Consider the following 22,878-nt stretch of genomic DNA (forward strand, 5'->3'; position numbering starts at 1 on the left):
AGCATGAGAGGAAAAAGTTATTTTGTTGAGATGGAAGCAACAGTTACCATCACAGAGATATTCTGCTATAATTCATCCCATTTTCTGTTATCTCTTAAAGTGTGACTTAAATATTTTAAATGTTTTGTCATTAGACACTACCTACTGCATTAAAAAACTCCCACGGAATCCGCAGAGAGAAGAAATGATAGGAGATGGAGAGCAACAATATGTTTATCTGAAAGACGGGGATTTGGTTAAGACTGAGGGTGCCACTCTAAGGTACGTAAATGACCTTTGGCTGGGAAGGTGGTGGGCTTGCAGGGAGTCTATGTATATGTGTATAAAGGGGGGAAGGAGGATTTCTGCATATTTGCTTGTATGAGTGAAGGCTGTCTCAGAAGGATATGAGAGATCTGATAACATTGGTTACTCTGGGAAGAGAAAATAAGTTGCTTGAGAAATGGAAAAAGAAAGACTTCTCCCTTTATCTACCTGATAAAATTATTTGTTTGAATTTTATGATTACCATTTTTTAATGAATAAAATTTAAGTTAAAAAATAGATTATCATTTTCTGCTAAGAAATTTAAGGCTTTCTCATGTTCTCACTTCCAAAAGATGACCCGTACCTAAAGAAAATACATTTTAGGCAGACCCATGATCCCCCGTGACTTATTTGAGGGATTCAAAAACATGTTTCAAGCTCAGTAAACTTTAAAACTGAACTAATATGATTCACCTCTCTCCTCCACGATCTGTCCTGGCTTTCTGATCTCAAAACATCCACTTCTCTCAGTGCTTAAGATTTTATTTTTTCTTGTAAGATAGATGTTGCCTCCTCTTCACCTTCATCACTTTCCCTCCCCCTGCGCATCACATCTGGTCAGGTTAGTGTCCACCTCAGAAGTACCTGTCACTGCGGTCCCTTTTTCTTCCTCTCCACTACCACTACTTCTTGGTACTATTCCTGATTCCAGTCTCCCCTTTCCAATCTACCTGCCCTTCATAAGCTCTGTCTCTTGAAACCTTGGCTAACTTTCACTGCACATGAGATAATGTTTATTCTCCTTACCACAGCCAGGCCCCAAACTGCTTTTCTGGTCTTAGCCCCTACCACACCCCTTCTCAAACACAATTAGCCATACCCAAATGCTCCTGAGCAGCACATTCTATCCATGCTTCTGCTCATGCCCTTCCCTTACTAGCCTCACTCCTTCCTCCCTACCTGTCCCCCTGATAAATTATTATCCATTTATTCTTCAAACCTCAGTTCATATGTTACTTCAAGAACCCTTTCTGGGCAGAATTAACTGCTTCCTCTTCCAACTTATATATAATTTTTATTAATTTATGATAGCACTTACTAAATTTTAATTTTTTGGTGTTTATGTAGGTATGTCCTTAGAAGGTAATCAATTCTTTAGATTCACAGCATTAGGTAATGTCAGTTTCTATATAGCAAACCACCCCAGCAATATATAATGGCTCAAACAAGAAATAAGTTTACTTCTCAGTCACATAAAGCCCCCAAATGGTTCCTGATTACTGAGTGGCCCTCCTGCAAGTAATGTCTCAGGACCTTTGTGGAGTCCTCTGTCCTCAATATTTGGCTTTCAAGGTTGCCATGCTAACCACAATCAAGCTGTTACAGACGAAACAACAGGACCTTCATTCTGGTCTTCTTGAAGGAAAAGCATTCAATCAGGAGACAAAGTGCAGCAAGTAAAGCATTTATTGGCCATGCAGGAAGAAAGTCAGAGAAAAGGGGGCCTTGGAGACAGGTTCAGGGGCCTAGCCCAGGATGAGCTGCCACTGCCCCACTGCTTCCCTGGTTGCAAGTCTCATGGGGTCCCTTAGAGCTTAGGAGAAAGGGGGGCAAGGAAAACATGCCTGGGAAAAAGAGAGGAGGGAGGAGGGAAAGGTGTGGGTGTGCTGCATATGGGAGAACTTTTGAGTCCTCAGTCCTGAGGGTTTTTAACCCTTAGATTTTAGGGGAGGTTGCAGGGGAGGATTTCAGTAGAATATTCATCAGCTTTCCAGGTGTGTTCTTTTAGGGTCATGGCCTCCACTGGTTGATCAGCACCAGGGCAGGGGTCCGGCACCAGGGCCTTAGTCAATGAAGGTGGGCCTGAGGGAGTTGTGGCTTTCCTTTGTTTTGCTGCTTTTCTGGGCCTGAGCTGATACACAACTGAGGCCTAGATGTTACCTCTGGGGGTTAATTCTTAAGTGAAGATCTCTGGCCCCCTTGTTTGTTTCTCCTCTGAGGGGCAGGTCTGAATCCCATTACCAGCAATATGAAATCAGGGAGTCTAAACCACATGACCAGCTAAGGGGAGAAAGGTCACCCTGGGGGAGAGGTCCTTATTTTCCCAGTTTTGCCCATTGCTGTGCACCTGGGGGTTTTCCACCATGGTGACCTGTGCCTGGCCCAGACCCCATGCTCTGCTTATGTCTGTCTAACTGCCTACCACAAATCCAGTGGATGGAGACAGAGCACGAAGGGATGTTTCCTAGGTTTTCATGGACCGGGCCTTCTGGTGCATTGGCCGTCATTTCAGTCATGTGCCACTCCTGACTGTGGGGAGGCTGGGAAGTAGAATTTAACTTCATGCCCAGGAAAAAGAAGAAATAGGTTTGATGATAAGCTAGCCATTCTCTGACATGGGCTGATACCAGATTCATCTTCATGTCCTCAGTCCCTGGCACATTGGAGGCAGTGAATATTTATCCTATATGTAGTAAATATCTACAGAGAGGTGAGTAGATGAACAGATGAATGAGAGAGGAAATGAAGTAATGGGTACCTGTGCTCCCTTTCAAACCAATGTCCTCTTTTTTCCATTCTTCCAATGATTTACACAATTTAATTTATACACCAACTAATTGTAGGGCAAATTTATTAAAATATTCTTGTTCAAAATATGATAAGATCTTGTATAATTTGCTGATGATACCACAGAAAAATCAAACATTGCAGTACTACATCTTCAAAAAGTATTCTTGACAATACTGAATGGCCCCCATCACACACCAGCCCTAAACCAATTTAAAGAAAGGGGTAGAAAGGAGGTGGTTCATCAAGTCTTCTGTCTCAGGTTGGAGAACCATGGTACTGGTTTATCAGCCATCCCAGAAGCATGCATAGTAGATCCCTACCTAATGTGCAGATTAAGACTCTCTTTGGCTCATGGAAGTTAACTGTCACCCATCTGCCGTGATTTCAAGTATACAAACAGAAAAGTATACATGCCATCATTATGCAAGGGGAAGAATTGTTACAAACTGAACAAACTGAGCAGCCTGCAGATCCGCAGTTAGAAACGCAGTTAGAAACATCGGTGCCCCAGCGCCACCCACGTACTTGCTTCCTGTCACTGCCCCACCTCCTCACTTGAATACTGTCTTGTTTCATGGATTGATTTGATGCCAAGGAACTTACTGTTATGTGAACTCCATTTAATTTTTGCTTTACTGCATTCTGATTAAGTATGAGACTCTATTTTAAGATTTGGGGGAAACTAACACTTAAGAATCATAAAAAGAAGACACTTTTTTAAATGACTTAGTATATACTCTTTTCTCAAAATGTAAATTCTAATTATGCTAAGTCCCAAAAATACTGCTCACAAAAATTAGAAGATATTTCAAGATGAATATGAAGCGATAAAATATCCCCTAATTTTTGTGAGCAGTTTTTATTTAATGTCCAGTTGACCTTGTCTCCCTGCCAATTTTGAAAAGAAAAAAAAAAATAGAATAGAGATAGAGATAATATCCACCAAGAACCCATTAGTAAAAAATAGGAAGTTAGCAAGGTTTTTTATTAAGGATTCTGGAAGTAACCCTGAGGAATTCTCTCGTGAACTAAGTTTAATTTCTCCGAGTTAATCCAACAGTTTTTGTTGACTGTTGTAAATTTCCTAAGAGCCATTCCTGTGAAGTCTGTGTGTCAGGGAAGTGGCAGAACTAGATAAATGCTCTACCTGATGAATGCGAGGCCACAGCTGCAGTTCCTCTGATCTTTAGCAAAATACCTCTGATGTCATTTCCTTTTTCCTCCTGCCTACTTGAAGTGAATTTTAACACAGTTTTTATGCAAATTAAAACATTAGCCACCCAGGTGACTGGCGGACTGGAACTTCTCTGATCCCCTAATTTAAGGGGTTTTTTTTCCTTCAGCCTAGAGTACATCAGAGAAAACCATTACTGAGTTCTGCCATGGGGAGTAGGAGGGTAATTGCAAGCACGTTGAGGGATAAGACAGTTTGCAGACTCTGAAAGTGGTTCTCCAAATAAGTTTTTGTAGATTAAAAAAGGTTGAGGTTTTGTTTGTAAACATCTTCTATATGTGACTCTTCATAAGATTGTCCATAAGATAAGATTGACACCCACATCCATTTTTTTAAGTTGCGGAAATACACCTCCTTAAATAATTTTCGTATAACATGGAATACTTTCATTAACTGGCTGCAGCAGGTTTAATCAGACAAACGAGATTTCTAACATCTTTTTAATACCTCACCATCACTAAATATAGCAATCATTTGCAATATAAAGCATATACGTGGAAACCATAAAAGCATTATAGTTCCTAAAGTCAGGTCCTAATGCCTCTCAAAAATAATTGCTTCCATTACATGAGTATCTCATGTTCTTATATCTCTTACATTTTTAACGGATTCTTTAAAAATGCTTTACAGTTTCAATATTTAACATTAAGGATTTGACTGGATTTTTGGCAAATGAGAAACTTCTAAGTTATAGTCATTTCAATTTTCTTAAATACTGTTATTTAACAGTTGAATTTTGTCAAATATCTTTGCAGTGTTGAGGAGATGATCTTACTAATTTTCTCCATAGCTTTATGATTTGCAGGGATCTCATAATATTGAGTTTTTTAATAAACTGTATTTGGTCATGATGTTATTTTTAAATATGCTCTGCATTCTATTTATTAATATCTTAGTTAAGCCCTGGCCAGTTGACTTAGTGGATAGAGCATCAGCCAGTTTATGTATGTCCCCGGTTCAATCCCCGCTCAGGGCACACAGAAGAAGTGACTATCTGCTTCTTCCCCTCCCCACTCTCCCTTCTCTCTCCCTTCTCCTTCTGCAGATTGGTTTAAGCATCCTTCTCAGGTGCTGAGGATAGCAGGGTTGATTCGAGGATCCACCCCAGATGGGGGGTGCCGGGTGGATCCTGATCTGGGCGCATGTGAGAGTCTGTCTCTCTACCTCCCCTCCTTTCACTTAAAAATATTAATAATAATATCTTAGTTAAGATTTTTATAACAATATTCATTAGTGAGATCAGGTAGTATTTTTTTTGTGCAACCTTTATTAGGTTTGGGATTCATAAGTTGACTTTTCTTTTTCTAGGGTCTAGGATAGGTTAAGTAGTAGTACAGTTATCTGACTTTAAATGCTTGGTGGAGTTCTCCAGTGAAAATACTGAGCCTTTAATTGCTAATGGCATTTACATGCCTTTTCAGTGGAGATTCATTGTTGCTTATTAGCAGTATGGTTCTGTGAGTTAAGCCTAATGCAAGAAACTTTAACTGCCTGACCAGGCAGTGGCGCAGTAGGTAGAGCGTTGGACTGGGACACGGAGGACCCAGGTTTGAAACATCGAGGTCTCCAGCTAGAGCACAGGCTCACCTGGTTTGGGCAAGGCTCACCAACTTGAGCCCAAGGTCATTGGCCTAAGCAAGGGGTCACTCTCTCTGCGGAACCTTCCCCCCCACCAAGGCACATATGCGAAAGCAATCAAGTAACAACTAGGGTGCCACAAAGAAGGATTGATACTTCTCATCTCTCTCCCTTTCTGTCTGTCTGTCCCTATCTGTCCTTCTCTCTGACTGTCTCTCTCTGTCTCTGTCACAAAAAAAAATCAATAAAGAAAATCTTGAAGAAAAAAAAGAATGAAACTAACTTATTTCTGTGAATGTCATACTTCCCAACAATCTTTTATCTAGTGGTTTTAGCGTCTATTAAATGATGCTTGACTTATATAGTAAAGGTGGCATGATTGTGACTTCTATTGATTCTACTTTGTTTTGAGGTTCATTTTTTTTATTTGTTTATATTCTTCTTAAAAAAGAGACTCCCCTCCTTCCTGTTTCTGGAGTATCACTACAGACTTTTTTTTTAAAAATAAATTTTTATTAATTTTAATAGGGTGACATCAATAAATCAGGGTACATATATTCAAAGAAAACATGTCCAGGTTATCTTGTCATTCAATTCTGTTGCATACCCATCACCCAGAGTCAGATTGTCCTCCGTCACCTTCTATCTAGTTATCTAGTTTTCTTTGTGCCCCTCCCCCTCCCCCTCTCCCTCTTTCCCTCCCCCCGCCCCCCGTACCACCACACTCTTGTCCATGTCTCTTAGTCTCGTCTTTATGTCCCACCATGTATGGAATTCTGCAGTTCTTGTTTTTTTCTGATTTACTTATTTCACTCCGGATAATGTTATCAAGATCCCACCATTTTGTTTTAAGTGATCCGATGTCATCATTTCTTATGGCTGAATAGTATACCATGGTGTGTATGTGCCACATCTTCTTTATCCAGTCTTCTATTTTTTTCTACAGTGATTACAGCCTTTAAGCAAACTCTTGGCCAATACAGCAAGAATCCATAAAAGAGTAGTGTCCTTAACATGTTCACCAAGCCCAAGTTGGCCCCAACACCATGCCAAGTCCCTGAAAAATGCAACCCAACCCCAATTCAGTCTGTTAGGAGCTGTCACAGAGAGCAGGAGTCCAAGACAAGTCCACCTCCAGGAAAAGTCCGCATGGCACTGGAATTGTCACAATTCTATACTTTGCAGCTCATGTCCAAGCCCCAATGATGGCTGCTTCTAGCTGTTAATGTTTCAGGTAGACTGGAAAAGCCATCTGCAGCATGTGTGGAGATGGAGCTTCTGTTCTCCTCTGCCTGGAGAGATGAGACCAGGTTGCTTTTCCCTGGAGCTCTGTGACTGTGGCTTGGTAAAGAGAACCTTGGGATACACTAAGCTGGGTGGCAAAGGTAGATTCATAATAGAAGTTGGCAAAAGGGGGAAAGAGAGCTCTAAATTAGGAGTAGGTCCCAGCCTGAAATATGAGTGGGGCATTGAGATAGGGGGAATAAAGGAAACACTATATATTAAACAAAGCACCAGAAAATAGGACTATCAACACCCACAACAGAGATCTTTGAGGGAAGAATAAAAACCCTGACTATTCAGGCAAGACATAGTTAAGTGGCCCTTGTGCAAATGAGATTAGTTTACCTGCTTCTTGGAAGAAATACCGTAGGCTCGTCCACAGTGTCGTAGATGGGGCCGACAGCCCTGGGCCCCTTCAGCCTTCAGTGGAAAACCCCAGCATTCTGGGCAAGGTTAGGTTATAGGTGGCTGGAGCAGGGCTGGAAGAGACTGAACCCTCCCTTAGAGGAGCGAGGGGGAAGCCTACCTTCCAGTGTCCCTGTTTCCTCACAGCAGAGGCATGTAAGTCTGGCAGGCTTTAGCTCAGTGACCTTCCTTTCCACTATTGAAGCAGGACCCAGATGGCATCCTATGAGACCCCTTTGGGGCGTTGGAGCCTTTAAGGGCATATCCTAAAAGCTAGTAGTTCCCCTGATCTCTATTGGGCTTTTTCTGCCTCTTGGTATCTTAAAAGCCATGGTCAGAAGATCTCGCTGAGGGGTTTGAGGAACCCCACCCGCCTATATAAGTCTTTTCCATATATCTGGAGCTGTTTGGAAAAAGACAAAACAGTGTTCTTAGCTGGATCAAATAAAGAAAGTAGTAGTTTGCAGGAGAAAAAGATTTGTTCATCAGCATTCAAAAGAAATTTAAATTTTTTTAAGTAAAAAGCATGATATGGTACAGACTTTTTTTTTATTCAGTGCTTCCTTGTCCTTTTGACATAGGTACCCCCCCCCCATCTTTCAGCACCTCCTTTCTGTCTTGACACAAAATATCTCAATACCACAAAAAATACCTGCCTCAGACCTGGAGCCAGCAAGTCTGTAAGAAACCCTGCTTTCTTTGAGTCAGAAATGGTATTTAGAAACAAAGACCTGAGTGTGAGGTATGCTCATTACTACTGGAGTATCATCCCTTTGGGCCTTTTTATAGACACAGGTAGGGGAAAACCTCTGAATTCATGACTCTTCAGTTCAAGCTAGTAACATCTCAAGATTTAGTTTCTTGATTCCATTTTTTTCTTATCCCACAGTGAAAAACTTAGTTGACATCAGTTTTATTTACTTGTTTGTACCAGCATAGAATAAACATACAATATTGTATTTCAAAAATACAATAACTAATAACACTGCTGACATTAAACCTCTTAAGTAAAGTTCAGGATATCTTTGCAGTTCTTTTGATCTTAAGATATATTTCATTAAGGATGTCCAGTTTTAGTATTACATTTAAAACTTATTTGAATTAATGCATTTTTTTACAGGGGCTATGTTATCTATCTACTTAGTATCTAGTAAGTTTTACTTCTTTCTGTATTCAGTTAATGGTTTTTTTCTTCTTATTTAATTTTATGTTTAGACTATATTAAATATTTACCTAGATTAAAAATGAAAACTACTAAAAAAAGTTCTAATTAGAGGAGGCTGGTTTGCCCCCCACTTGCCACCCCTTAGGGGCAGCTGTATTTCTTAGTTTCTGATCTATCCTTCTTTCTTTTTTGCAAAGAATAAGGAAATATACACATGTATGTTTTTATTTCCCCATCTTTCATATATAAAAAAACATACTATGAACACTCTTTGGCATTTTGCTTTTTATCACTTGACAGTATATCCTATAAATTACTGCACATCAATTCATAAAGATCGTCCTCATTCTTTTTGATAGCTATATAGCGTTTCATTGTGTAGATCTACCATATTTTACCCAGAGTGCCTTAACGGGTCATCACTGGGTTGTTCCTAATGTTTTGTTATTACAGATAACGTAATAAATAATTTATACACATTTTTTTATTTGTGAAGATGTATTTTGTGGGTAAATTTCTAACAGTGGGATTGATGAGTCAAAGAGGGCTATTTTTCAAGAAAATGCCAAATTCCCATCTTTATGGGCTATACTATTTTGCTCACCCACCAGCAACATATGAAAATACATCTTTCTCATAGTCTTTCCATGAATTGTTTTGTAAAATGTACTTCCTAACATGCTAAAAAAATGGAAAAAAATATATGTTCTTAAAAATTAAAAGCACTATGTCTAAGTAGTGGAAAGATTGATTTTTATCTATACATTAAGTACTTTTCTTTGGTGTTTTCCAAATTTTTCGTAATCAGAATTATTTATAAAATAAGAAAAAAGTGGGAAAAGTATTAAATTTGCACCTCAGAGACATTTGATTTTGCTAAAGGAGAAAAATTTCTGTTGATAATTTTGAGTGGGCAACAAGAGAAAAAGGAGCTTTTTAACTCACTGATGTTATTTATTTGTGTCTTATCCAGAGATAAGGATAGAGAATAATTTACTTCTCAAAATTTCTTCTAAGCTTAAGAGTTCATAATTGTTTCTATTTCTTCTTTTGACCAGAGTTATACACACACCTGGCCACACTGATGATCATATGGCTCTACTTTTAGAGGAAGAAAATGCTCTTTTCTCTGGAGATTGCATCCTAGGGGAAGGATCAACTGTGTTTGAAGACCTCTATGATTATATGAACTCCCTAAAAGAGTTATTGAAAATGAAAGCTGGTGTTATATATCCAGGTGAGTCATTTTTTAAAATCTGATAAACCATTTGTATCAAATAGTAAGGAAGGTTCAGTTTGGGGTGTGTTCGCACGTGTGCGTGTGTTTTCAGCCTTAAAGAGAGACAGGTAAACTGCTTCTTTAAATTATACCCCTAAGTCCTGTCTAGCTGTGCAACTTTTTTTAAGATTTTATTTATTGATTTTAGAGAGAGATAGAGAAAGAGAAAGGCAGGGGAAGGAATGGGAAGTATCAGCTCGTAGTAGTTGCTTCTTGTATGTGTCTTGACCCGGCAAGCCCAGATTCAAACCGGGACCTCAGCATTCCAGGTTGATGCTCCATCCACTGCACCACCACAGGTCAGGCAAGTCATGCAATTTAAAAAAGGCCAAGGGTTATATTAATCATTTTTATAAACATATGATGTTATTTTTTTAACATCTAAACAGCTATTAATACAACTATTAGATGGAGTTTAATAGACATATCAAAATGTTTAATACAATGTTTAATATAGCTATTAAACACTGGAACAAGGAATTTTTTCATTCTGTAAGCTATCTTCAGTTTGACTAACTTGATTTCTATCCTGGACCACTGTAGGTAGGGCCAGTAGTCGCCGCCTTCGTGGCCATGCACATGCAGGTTCTCATTAGATTCAGGCAGACGGTAAAGAAACAGTGGAGTCAAAAAATGGTAGGCCATCCTTCATTAAAGTCTTGCAGTGGCCAGCGAGCAAACACACAGGGAAAACACTTCCCTCTTCATTCATTCAGAGCTCAGAAAGCCCTGACGCATTATCTGGTTCCACAACCAGGAGAATCTTCTCCGGTTTCTCCTGGAATCAAAGGCCCTACCAGTCTCAATGGAGCTCGCAAAAGCCCCTCACCTCTGGTTCCCCATCTGCACCCCTTCTCTCTCTTTCCCTGCCAACATGGCTTCTCTCTTTGCCCCTTCTCTTTCTTCTCTCTTTTTTTCAAAACTTCCTGGCCAAAAACCTCTTCTTCAGCAAACATTAGCAAGACAATGGTCCCTCCTAAAGAGGAATGCAATCCACAGTTTGCAGTCAACTCCCCTGCTCTGAGGGCAAGCACTCTTTTACCTGCCCAGTGCCATTTTTTAAAAGTGAGCAAACTCAAAAAATACAAATTTTACAAACTCATTTGCCCAACAACCACATTTTAGCTGTGTAACTGTGGGTAACATTTGACTTCTGAGCTTTAGCTGTTATAACTCACAGTTCTGTGGAAGTCAGCAGCTTCCATATGAACTGTAAAATCATATATTTATTTTGATTCTCCAGAAGAAGAACCCTGTTGTTAGCACCTCGACTGTCTGTGCACTGCTCTGCAAGAGGAGTCTCCCAATCTCCCCTCCACCTGAAAGCTAAGAAACATACAGGACCCAACAATAGGGTCCAGAAGAGAAAAGAGACCAGGTTACTTAATTTTTTAAGTCCTTTCTGACTTGTTCCTAACCAAGGAGCTACAGAAAGATCTGCAAATACAGTGTCTTCAGTACCCTCATATTCTCTCATTTGTTTCTACTGCAGAGGAATTAGGAAACACCCTGGGCATTTGGATTAATATTATGACATGAAAGGGATGCAAGCTGACGGCTGTTTTTAAAGTAAAGAGAATAAATGGTGCACTCACATTCAAGTAAAGCTAATGAGAGGCTGCCTCATAAAGGCTCTTGGAGCGTTAGCTTTAGTGAATCCAGTGAATTGGCTTATTAGCACAACAGGAGCTTACATGTAAATTATGTCTGTAGCCATAGCTACCATATATTAAAGCCTGCTACCCATCAGGTACCGGCAGGGGCCTTTACAGCCAGCTGTTTTCCTCACGAAAACCCAGGCAGTAGGTAGTGGTGTCCTCATTGCACATGTGAAGAAACAGGTCAGAGACATTCATGGCCAACCAGCCAGTAAATGATGGTCGGTATTCTAACCAAAGCCTGTACGTGTTAGGTGGTAATAGATTAGCCTACTTCTGGATATTTTGTCCTCAAATATTTTAAACATCCCTTTGGCAGACTTGTGTAATATATTAAGTTGCACTGTGGTAAAGAGCATGTACATCTCAATATAACTTTATCTGGGTCATCAACATTTCTGAATTACAATCCTATACATAAGATTTTTAATGTTCTACTCTGGTTCCTATGAATTTTTAATTGCTCTTGGTCATTTACATGAAGCTACTTTGCATTCCCCTTTTCCATCTTTTATAAGTAAGTGTAGCACAGCAGGAAGAACCGAGAGTGCTTAAAAGCTAGTGGGTCAGAATCCCAGCCCACTCCTTAGCTGTGTGACTGAGGGCAGGTTATCTGCCCACTTTGTGCCTCAGTGTCTGCTACTCAGAAGGGACAGTAACAGTACCCACCTCTTGGGATTTTTGTAAGAACAGTGTACAGCCTACAACAGTGCCTGGCAAACAATAAGTACTCTATAAATATTACCTAGCGTTACTATTGTAATTTCTGTTATCATTACTATATTATCATTTTATACTTTTTTAATGTACATAGTAACATTTTATATAGACTTTGATATAACTGTCTAACTTTTTTGGTATTGTATGTAATTTTAAGTCTCATATCTATATACTTTTCTAAATAAGTCTTATTTGTGGTGTATTTAGAATACTGTTTCAATATATCATATGGATTATTTTTAAATAGAGTGAATTAACTTGAATTATGTTTATGTGGTTGAAATAATTTTTCTAATTATTCTAATTCAGGACATGGTCCAGTAATCCATAATGCTGAAGCTAAAATTCAGGAATACATTTCTCACAGAAAGATTCGAGAAGAGCAAATTCTTGCAATATTTCGTGATAATTGTGAAAAATCATTTACAGTAATGGAGCTTGTAAAAATTATTTACAAGGTAATTCTGTTTATCTTATTTGTACATAGCCACAATTTTTTTTTTTTTTTGGTTTTTTTTTTTTTTTACAGAGGCAGAGATAGACAGGAACAGACAGACAGGAATGGAGAGAGATGAGAAGCATTAATCATCAGTTTCTCGTTGGGACTTCTTAGTTGTTCATTGATTGCTTTCTCACATGTGCCTTGACCGTGGGCCTTCAGCAGACTGAGTAACCCCCTGCTGGAGCCAGCGACCTTGGGTCTAAGCTGATGAGCTCTTTGCTCAAGCCAGATGAGCCCGCGCTCAAGCTGGCAACCTCCGGGTCTTGAACCTGGGTCCTTCCGCATCCCAGTCCGACGCTCTATCCACTGCGCCACCACCTGGTCAGGCCATAGCCACAATTTTATTAGAATAATTTATTTAATAAACTACAGGTATGATAAACTAATCACCTCCCAGAGAGAATAAGTCTGTTAATTTTATAAGTAATGCCACTCGTATAGATTCAAGACCAGCAACCTCACTTTTTAAGAACACAGAGGTTAAACAAAACCTGGCCTGGAGAACAACAGTAACCATTCTGAGCCATCATTAAACCATATACTTTCTTCTGTAGGGGAGACCGTTCCAAGCAACGTGACAATTAAGTTGGGTGGTGGCTTATGTATTGCTCTAGCCATCTTGATTATCTGGTGTCCTAGCCTGTAACTACTAAAAAGAGGCAAGCGGCTGGAGACAGATCTGGGGTAATAGCAGCGAGGAGTAGCAGCAATGTCTGACATGGAAAAAGTACACATAAAGGACACAAGTAGAGAAATTCAGGGTAGAGAGAGCACCCCTCACCTCGGGGGCCTCTGAGCACATCACTATATGACGGCTGACTAGTATAATTCAGTTTTTCAGCAAATGTTTATTAGGTACCTGCTGTGAAGTCAGTGTAGTTTGAGGTTAAGAATGTAGGCTTTGGTATTAGATAAACTAGGTTTAAAACCTCCCACTGCCACAACCTAGACAGCCGGAAGATACATGAGAGTGTCACTAAAGACAAGATTGAAAAGGTACCCAGGCCGGTTACAATTGGTAAGGACCTTAATATCCTACAGGCCCAAGTTATCAAAAAATAGGTCATACTCAGTGGGCTTTGTTTTAAAAGGGAGGGGTAATTTAAAAAAGAAAGAAAATAAAAAGGGAGGAATGAATGGTTAAAATGGCTCAAGATAACAAGTGCCATTAGCAAAAGGGTAATATAAATATTTAAATTCTGTGAAAGAGTTTATTTCTTCATAATACATACTAGAGTATAGCCACTCTAGACTCTTCCTTGGTACATTGGGGATTTTCTCTATCCTAAGTATAGACAGAACTCTGACAACCCTCACAGGTAAGCCATCATCAAGTGCCTGCCCATGCCTAAAAATAACTGGTTTTGCATTCAGAGATGTATTCAGTTGTATATTCACTGTGTTTATGTATGAAATACCTGCTGCATATAGAATCGCATTAAGTATTGCAGATGTATTTATTCATTCAACATTTATTGAAAGCCTGTCATGCGCCACATAATGAACTAGTACAAAGATACATACAAAGACGACTATAGACCCCTGCCCTCAAAGGACTCAGTTCATGTTTAACACATACTTGTATTGCTGGAAAGGGAAAGTGTACCCATTAAAAAACAAAAAACAAAAAAAACCCCACATATTTGTAGTACTATCATAATAACTTCCATTTTTTAGCACATTTGTATGTTCTAGACACTACTTACATGCTTTACATTTACAAATGTAATTTGAGGAACTTAAATACCTCAAATTTGCACTGCATTAAGATACAATTATTTCAATTTAATAGATTAAAAAACTGACCCTGAATATGTATGTGAAGTAGCTTTTTCAAGGGCACATGACAAGCAGAAGTCACATCGTCAAATTTCAGATGTCAGATGCTTGAATCTTGTTTCTCTCACACCAGGCTCCCTCCAGGGCCTGTACACAGTATGTCAGGGCAAACACAAAGAGGGATAAATTCTACCTGATGAACTTGCAGGATAATGAGTCCTTGTCTGAAAAAGCTTCAGAAACTTACATCATTAAATTGGATCTAGGCCCTAGCCAGTTGGCTTAGTGGATAAAGCATCAGCTCAGTGTGCAGACATCCTGGGTTCAATCTCCAGTCAGGATACACATGAGAAGTAACCGTCTGATTCTCTTCCCTTCCCTCTCCCCACCTCGTCCCCTCCCACAGCCAGTGGCTCAATTAGTCAAGTGTTGGCCCTGAATGCTGAGGATAGTTCAGTTGATTTGAGTGTTGGCCCCAGATGAGGTTTGCTGGGTGGATCCCGGTGGGGGTATGGGGTATGTAGGACCAGTGGCCGCCACCATCATGGCCATGCACATGCAGGTGCATGGTAAAGAAACAGTGGAGTCAAAAAATGGTGGGCTGCCTGACCAGGTGGTGGCGCAGTAGATAGAGCGTCGGACTGGGATGCGGAAGGACCCAGGTTCGAGACCCCGAGGTCTCCAGCTTGAGCGCGGGCTCATCTGGCATGATCAAAGAGCTCACCAGCTTGGACCCAGGGTCGCTGGCTCCAGCAGGGGGTTACTCGGTCTGCTGAAGGCCCACGGTCAAGGCACATGTGAGAAAGCAATCAATGAACAACTAAGTAGTCACAACGCGCAAAGAGAAACTGATGATTGATGCTTCTCATCTCTCTCCGATCCTGTCTGTCTGTCCCTGTCTATCTCTGCCTCTGTAAAAAAAAAAAAAAAAAATGGTGGGCCATTCCTTTATTAAAGTCTCGCACAGGCCAATGAGCAAACGCACAGAGCTCCCAAAGCCACTGACACATTCTCCAGTTCCACAACCAGGAGAATCTTCTCCAGTTTCTCCTAGAATCAAAAGCCCTACCAGTCTTAGCGGAGCTCACAAAGTCCCTCAGCTCTGGTTCCCCATCCTCACACCTTCTCTTTCCCTGCCAACATGGCTTCTTCTTCAGCACTCTGCATTTTCTCTGCTCATCCCCCTGCAAACATGGCTTCTTTCTCCTTCTCCCTCTTCTCTTTTTTTTTTTTTTTCAAAAACTTTCTGCCTTGAAATCCTTTCCTCCAGCAAACATTAGCAAAACAATGGCCCTTCCCAAGCAGGAAGGTAATTTGCAATTTCACAGACCACATATACCTGGCGCTGCCCAGTCCCCAATGCAAACTATAAGCATGCAAACATAAAAATCACATTTTACAAACTTATTTGACCAACGGGGCACATGCAGGAATCTGTCTCCCCTCCTTTCACTTTAATAAATAAATAGGATCTAAACAGGAGGAAAGGTGTGTTCAAACACTGAGAGTAGGAAAAGAGCATTGGGTGCATGGGCAGGAAGGGAGAGAGAAAAAGCAGTTCTTAGTTTTTTCTGATTTACTTATTTCACTCTGTATAATGTTATCAAGATCCAACCATTTTCTTGTAAATGATCCGATGTCATCATTTCTTATGGCTGAGTAGTATTCCATAGTATATATGTGCCACATCTTTTTTATCCAGTCATCTATTTGAAGGGCTTTTTGGTTTCCATGTCTTGGCCACTGTGAACAATGCTGCAATGAACATGGGGCTACATATGTCTTTACATATCAATGTTTCTGAGTTTTGGGGGTATATACCCAGTAGAGGGATTGCTGGGTCATAAGGTAGTTCTATTTTCAGTTTTTTGAGGAACCACCAGATAGAAGGTTACAGAGGACAATCTGACTTTGGGTGATGAGTATGCAACATAATTGAATGAAAAGATAACCTGGAGATGTTTTCTTTGAACATATGTACCCTGATTTTTTTATGTCACCCCATTAAAATGAATAAAAATTTATAAAAAAAATAAAATTAAAAAAAAAAAGCAGGCGTGATCATGTCTTGGGAAGCCTTGTCATGCTAACGGATTTGAGCTTTAGCCATTAACCTGAGAATGGCCAGCCACTCAGAGATCTTAGTCTAGTGAATTACATATGCGATCTAGAAGATCACACTGATGGAGATAGTATATGGTACTGGTGCGTAAGGAGCGTTTAGGGGTGGAAGTTTATATTTGGAAATCATTAATGCGTGGTACTGCTGTGGCAGGATGGATGAGTGAAAAGAGACGAGAGTCAGTGATACAATGCATTGTAAACATCAGTGTTTAAAAAAAGTCCAAGGAAGAGTATGCAGGATGAAAACTAAATGATAAAAGGGGTAAAATAACCAAGGACAATGTGAGAGTTGTCATATAACCTATTAAATAAACCATAGGGCCAACATGTGTAACATCATTAAATCTATCTAGAATAATTTTACATTTGTTTATCCAGTCATAAAATACCGAGTATTGTGTGCCATTATGCTAAGCACTGGGTATTCAGCAGTGAACAGAACAGACTGTTACTGTCTTTATGGAGCTCACAGGCTATTTTATCTGTGTGAATGTAAATAAGAATATGGTGCCTGGAGCAAGACGTGTACAAGCTGAGGTCGTTTTGGCTATTATTATATAAAAATGAATTTAAGTTAAAATGTTCTTTTCTTGCATTTTTAGGAAGTTTCAAAAGGATTAACTCTGTCCTTTTTTAGAAAAGAAAGGTTTTCTTTCAGTTTTTTTTGTTTGTTTTTTGTTTTAGGATACTCCTGAGCATTTGCATAAAGTGGCTGCACATAATGTCTTGCTTCATTTGAAAAAGTTAGAAAAAGAAGGAATGATATGTAAGTATCAAATTGTAATTCTTTTACTGACAGCATTTAAAATTTTTTTCTACAAGTGAACTAGTTTCCTTTAGGAAAAAGAACACCCATCAGAGTCCTCCCTTGACTATCACTGTAAGTTGTAGAGACAGGCACTACGAAGTCAGTAGTGAAAGGCCAGCGAACCACAAGTAGGAAGCAAACACTCCCACAGGAACTGGAATCCCGCTTCGAGGATCCAGTCCTCACCCACCACAATGACAATCAAAGGTGTGTGGTGGAAAATAGTGTTAGGTTAATTTGTCAAATTCAGAATCTTTATAGAAGTTTAACCCTTAAAATCAACAGATCCAAAGCTTGAATTTTGTGTAGGAGCTTCAGCAGTGTTCTTACATGTACAAAAAAACCCCAACTTTATATTGAGCAACAAAATTATTCTGGGGCCTGACCAGGTGGTGGCACAGTAGATAGAGTGTAGGACTAGGATGCAGAGGACCCAGGTTTGAAACCTCAAGGTGCCAGCTTGAGAGCTAGTTCATCCAGCTTGAGCATGGGCTCACCTGCTTGAGCAGGGGTCACTGGCTTGAGCATGGGATCATAGACATGATGACCCCATGGTCACTGGCTTGAGCCTAAAGCTCAAAGTCACTGTTTTGAAACCAAGGTCACTGGCTTGAGCAAGGGGTCACTTGCTCTGCTATAACCCCCACCTACCCCTCATCAAGGCACATATGAGAAAGCAGTCAATGAACAACTAAGTTGCCACAACAAAGAATTGATGCTTCTCATTTCTCCTTTCTGTCTGTCTGTCCCTCTCTCTGTCTCTGTCACCAAAAAAAAAAAAAAAAAGGAATGAATGCTTTTTCTAGCCAGAAGATAACTTAAAATCCAGTGAATCTGTGTATCCGCTATTAAATTTTTACTCTCATTTTCTTTCCACAGTAAGCAACACGGATCCTGACCAGAAATGGAGAGCTCATCTTTAGTTTCAGATTTTGAAAGTTTTGTTTTGTTTTTAGAGAATGGTATGTTTTCTTAACTATTAATTATTTACAGAGAATATGGAGTATATAACATTAAAAATAATTCTAGATACACTTTAAAATATCATTTCTCAAATATGTAAATTACATTATACAGAATATTTATCTAACCTAGATTTTAGAACATTTTACCAAAACTTCAGGATCCAACAGTCTCCACTTTCAGTTGATTCAGTAAAATGGTTACTTTAAAAATAATAAAACTTATGTAATTTGAACTGGATATTATTTTTGAAGATTGGTTATCTATTACCAGTGGCCAACAATATTATTTCTCAAGCTGCTTCAGTAAAAGCACAGATTTCTAAATAATCTTTTCCATCTGCAACCCTTGTCTATATCTACAGATAATAGCCTGGTTTTCCTGTTTCTATCAGTTCTGTCACAATTATGTATTAGTTATACAGCTCTTTATCATATTTATTTTCTTACAATGATATTCTACAAATGATTCGTGCACATCAACTTTTGGTAATTAAAAAACAGTATAGCCTGACCGGTGGTTCCCCAGTGGGTAGAGTGTCAACCTGGGTCACTAAGCCCAGGTTCAAATCCCTGAGGTTACTGGCTTGAGTGCGGGGACACCAGCTTGAGCATGAGGTCATTGACATGATCCCATGGTCACTGGCTTGAGCCCAAAGGTTGCTGACTAAAACCCAAGGTCACTGGTTTGAGCAAGTGGTCACTGGCTCAGCTGGAGCCCTCTAGTAAAGGCATACATGAGAAGCAATAAATGAACACCTAAAATGCTGCAACTACAAGTTGATGCTTTTAATCTCTCTCTGTTCCTAGCTCTCTTCCTCTCACTTTAAAATAAAAAAAGTATATTCCCAGGTAAAGTCATTATATAATAAATAATTATTTCTGTAATCCATGAGTACAACCAACTTACTTTCCAAGTTTAGGTTTTAGTGTATAGACTGTTACCAGCATGTATAGATTATATCCCAATATTTTCATTAGAGGATTATAAGACAGGCATTTTTTCTATAAGTGATGTTCATAAATAGTGGTTAGGTTCTCAGGGTAGCACACCAATGCTTATTTAACTCTGAGGTTGCCAAACTACAATACTAAAATGAGTTCTGCCCTAAAGATAAGACTTTAAATTTTTTTTAACTTCCTTTGACATCCTCCCTTCTTTCTACCCTTACCGCCCCCCAGACCCTAGCATTTTTATACTATTATAAACCCTATTTGCGTGCCCTAGAGACCTGTTGTTTTTGAAACCATCCCATATTACAAAATAACTGAACAATGAAAAGCAAAAAAACAAGCCGCCCATTTTTAAAAAGGGCAAAGGAATTTTTCTAAAGTAGATATAGTAATGACCATTAAACACTAATAATTAAGGAAATGCAAATTAAAACCACAATGAGGTATCACTTCATGCCAATTAGGATGGCTATTATTTGAAGGAAGAAAAAACCATAATAACGAGTGTTAGGGAGAACACTGAGAAATTAGAACCCTTGTGCATTTCTGGTGGGAATATAAAATGGTGTGGCTTCTATGGGAACAATATATCGAGTTCCCCAAAAATGTAAACGTAGAACCACCATACAATCCATAAATTCCATTTCTGAGTATATACCCAAAAGAATTGAAAGTAGGGACTTAAGCAGATATTTGTACACCCAGGTGTATGACAGCATTATTAACAATATCCAAAAGGTAGAAGTAACCAAGTGTTCGTTGAAGGATGAGCAAATAAAATGTTGTATATATACACATTGGAATAGTATAGAGCTTTATAAAGGAAGGAAATTCTGACACATGCTAGAACATGAAACTTTTAAGACATTATCCTAAGTGATACAAGTCAGTCACAAAAGGACAAATACCATATGATTCCACATTTATGAGTTACTCAAGAATAATCAAATTCCTAGAGACAGAGATGGTGGGTGCCAGGGGCTGGGGGAAGGGATAAATGGGGAATTATTTTTCAGTAGATTCTAGAGCTAAATGGTGGTCGTGATTGTCCATGAAATAATATGAATGCCCTTAATGTCACTGAACAGTATACTAAAAATGGTTAAAATGGCAAATAAAAAAATAGTAACTATTGTCACTGGTGTCCCCAACACCAGTGACAAAAAAGAAAGTCAGTATTCCCATTCCCTAGGTATAGCATATATCAACAAAATTTAGACAAGAAATCTGATTATATAAAAAATGAATATTTAGTTACCTCTTAACTTGCTTCTCCTCCTTTCTTTCCTATCTCTGAATTAAAGCAGCACTCAGTTGATCATACCAGAAAACCTATAGTCTTTTTTTTTTTTTTTTTTTACAGAGTCAGAGAGAGAGATAGACAGGGACAGGCAGACAGGAACGGAGAGATGAGAAGCATCAATCATTAGTTTTTCATTGCGCATTGCGACACCTTAGTTGCTCATTGATTGCTTTCTCATATATGCCTTGACCATGGGCCTTCAGCAGACCAAGTAACCCCTTGCTCAAGCCAGCGACCTTGGGTCCAAGCTGGTGAGTTTTTGCTCAAACCAAGTGAGCCTGTGCTCAAGTTGGCAACCTCGGGGTCTTGAACTTGGATCTTCGGCATCCCAGTCCAGTGCTCTATCCACTGCGCCACCGCCTGGTCAGGCCTATAGTCATTTTTGTTATGCTCGCTCCCTCATCTCATACCCAATTCTTCACCATGTACTTACTGACTGTTCCACTTCTAGAACTTACCACTTCTCTTCCACCAGCAATCCTCCTTAGTTCAGACCATCATCCTCTCTCTCCTGGACCACTGCAGTAGCCCTTAACTCCATTTTTCCTACTTCCCCTCCTGCAGGGAGTCAGAGGACAGGGACAAGAAGGGCATTCTGAACTGAGAAAATCTCATGCACAAAGCCATGATTCCAGATAATTGTCTTTTCTAAGTTCTGTGGCACACTTCAAGCTGCAGGTGGATCTGTTGGAAGAGGGGTGATGATGGAAGACTGTCAAACTTACTGGTGACTGAAAGTATCTAGGCAACTGAGCTTTAACCAAAACAATGACATTCACTCAGGATCTGCTTTGTGCTGAGTACTGGATCAAAGGGGAGATACAAAGGGGAGCAAAACAGCATCTGAGTACTGGGTCAAAGGCACTGGAGATACAAAGGGGAGTAAAACAGCATCTCTGCTCTTAAAAGAAACTCCTACTCTAGTTGTGGGGACACACAGTTACAATATGCAGTGCCATTAAGTTTGTTTGGAGAAAAAGAAGAGTATCTAACCTTGGTGGGTTGCAGAAAGCTGCCTAGAGGAACCTGAAGTGAAGTCAGTCTTAAAAGAAGAGAAAGTGGTAGCCAGGTTAAGTCAGGGATTTGGGATATGAGAATTGTTCCAGTTGAATAGTATATGCATGTAAACAGAGATAGCAGAGCATCACAGGGAAAACCATATGGCTAGGCTATATTGTGTTGTGGGTTGAAGTCCCAGGCATAAGAAGACTCTCACAGGAACACAGAAATCTCACAGGAACCACTGTACTGACACCTAGGCATGCTTCTCACAGGCTGGGATACACACGTAGTTGAGGAATTGTTTTATTGCCTCCTCAACAAGAAGTTGTCCCCAACCAGTACAGTGACTTCATTCCTCTTTTTGTTTCTATCACTCCAACCATTACTTTGTTCTCCACTCAATGTAAAGAGCAGGCTTGGATTACTCATAGCTTCTGCTTACCCGTTTTATGTTTACTCAGCAGTTTGAACATTCTTTTCATCAACTCTGCCTTCTCTGTGTATATCTTCAGCTTGTGTTTTGCAACAACTGAGTAGCCCTGTGTGTGTCTCAGATTCAGTTATCCTCATAGAAGAGGACCTGATTGGTGTAACTAATCAGTTGGGACCAGAAGAGTCACAGGAAACTTTATTAGGAGGGGATCCCATCCAACAGAGGCAGTGGCAAGGTAAGCATTCTGAGACAGCCTTTTCAGGACAGTAAGGGAAGGAAAAAGGAAGAAGCAAGGTCGGGTGTGTCAAAGGTAGTAGAAGACAGGGTAACAGGTATGAGAAATATTTTAAGAAAGGAATAGCACTTAGAAACTGATCTTGAGGAGTGGGGATCAGAAAGGGAAGTCTAGTAGAGCTATAGATTTCTCGCTTATGCAGTTGAGTAGATGTTGACTTGATGATCAGGATGAGAGAATACAGGAAATGGGGTAAGTAGAGTGCAAAAGGGAGGAAGGATGCATTGTACTATAATATAAATATGAGTGTGGAGTACCAAGGAACATCCAAAGGGACCTACCTAGTAGGCACTTAAATACAGAATATGGAGCTGGAGCTAAATAGATAGGGTATATTTTGTTGCAGGTGACAGAAACTTAGTTTCAGCTAGCTAAAGCAAAAAAGAATGTTGGTTGGCACGTGACCAGTCTGAGAAGGATGAGGGTGGAGCCAGGCTTGAACAGGAACAAGGATTTGGATCCCATCAATAAATACAACCGCAAACCTCTCACCTCAGTTTGTTTTTGTTTTTTGTTGGGCGGGGGGTTTTTTTGTTGGGTTTTTTTTTTAGTAGAGACCCCAAGCACTATGGCTTC

General features: G+C 39.7%; 1 protein-coding gene across 1 annotated transcript in view; it reads left to right on the top strand.

Annotated features, from left to right (window-relative positions):
• The window catches only part of LACTB2 (lactamase beta 2), a 32,566-nt gene extending 14,010 nt beyond the window's left edge, over window positions 1–18,556 (top strand). The window contains exons 3-7 of the mRNA XM_066378912.1: window positions 135–261; window positions 9,542–9,720; window positions 12,450–12,598; window positions 17,230–17,311; window positions 18,233–18,556. Coding sequence (XP_066235009.1) covers window positions 135–261; window positions 9,542–9,720; window positions 12,450–12,598; window positions 17,230–17,311; window positions 18,233–18,276 — 581 coding nt within the window. The 3' untranslated portion in view covers window positions 18,277–18,556. The remainder of the gene's footprint in view (window positions 1–134; window positions 262–9,541; window positions 9,721–12,449; window positions 12,599–17,229; window positions 17,312–18,232) is intronic.
• Window positions 18,557–22,878: the final 4,322 nt, after the last annotated feature.

The sequence above is a fragment of the Saccopteryx leptura genome, chromosome 3 (genome assembly GCF_036850995.1).
Source record: "Saccopteryx leptura isolate mSacLep1 chromosome 3, mSacLep1_pri_phased_curated, whole genome shotgun sequence".
In the NCBI taxonomy this organism is placed as follows: domain Eukaryota; kingdom Metazoa; phylum Chordata; class Mammalia; order Chiroptera; family Emballonuridae; genus Saccopteryx; species Saccopteryx leptura.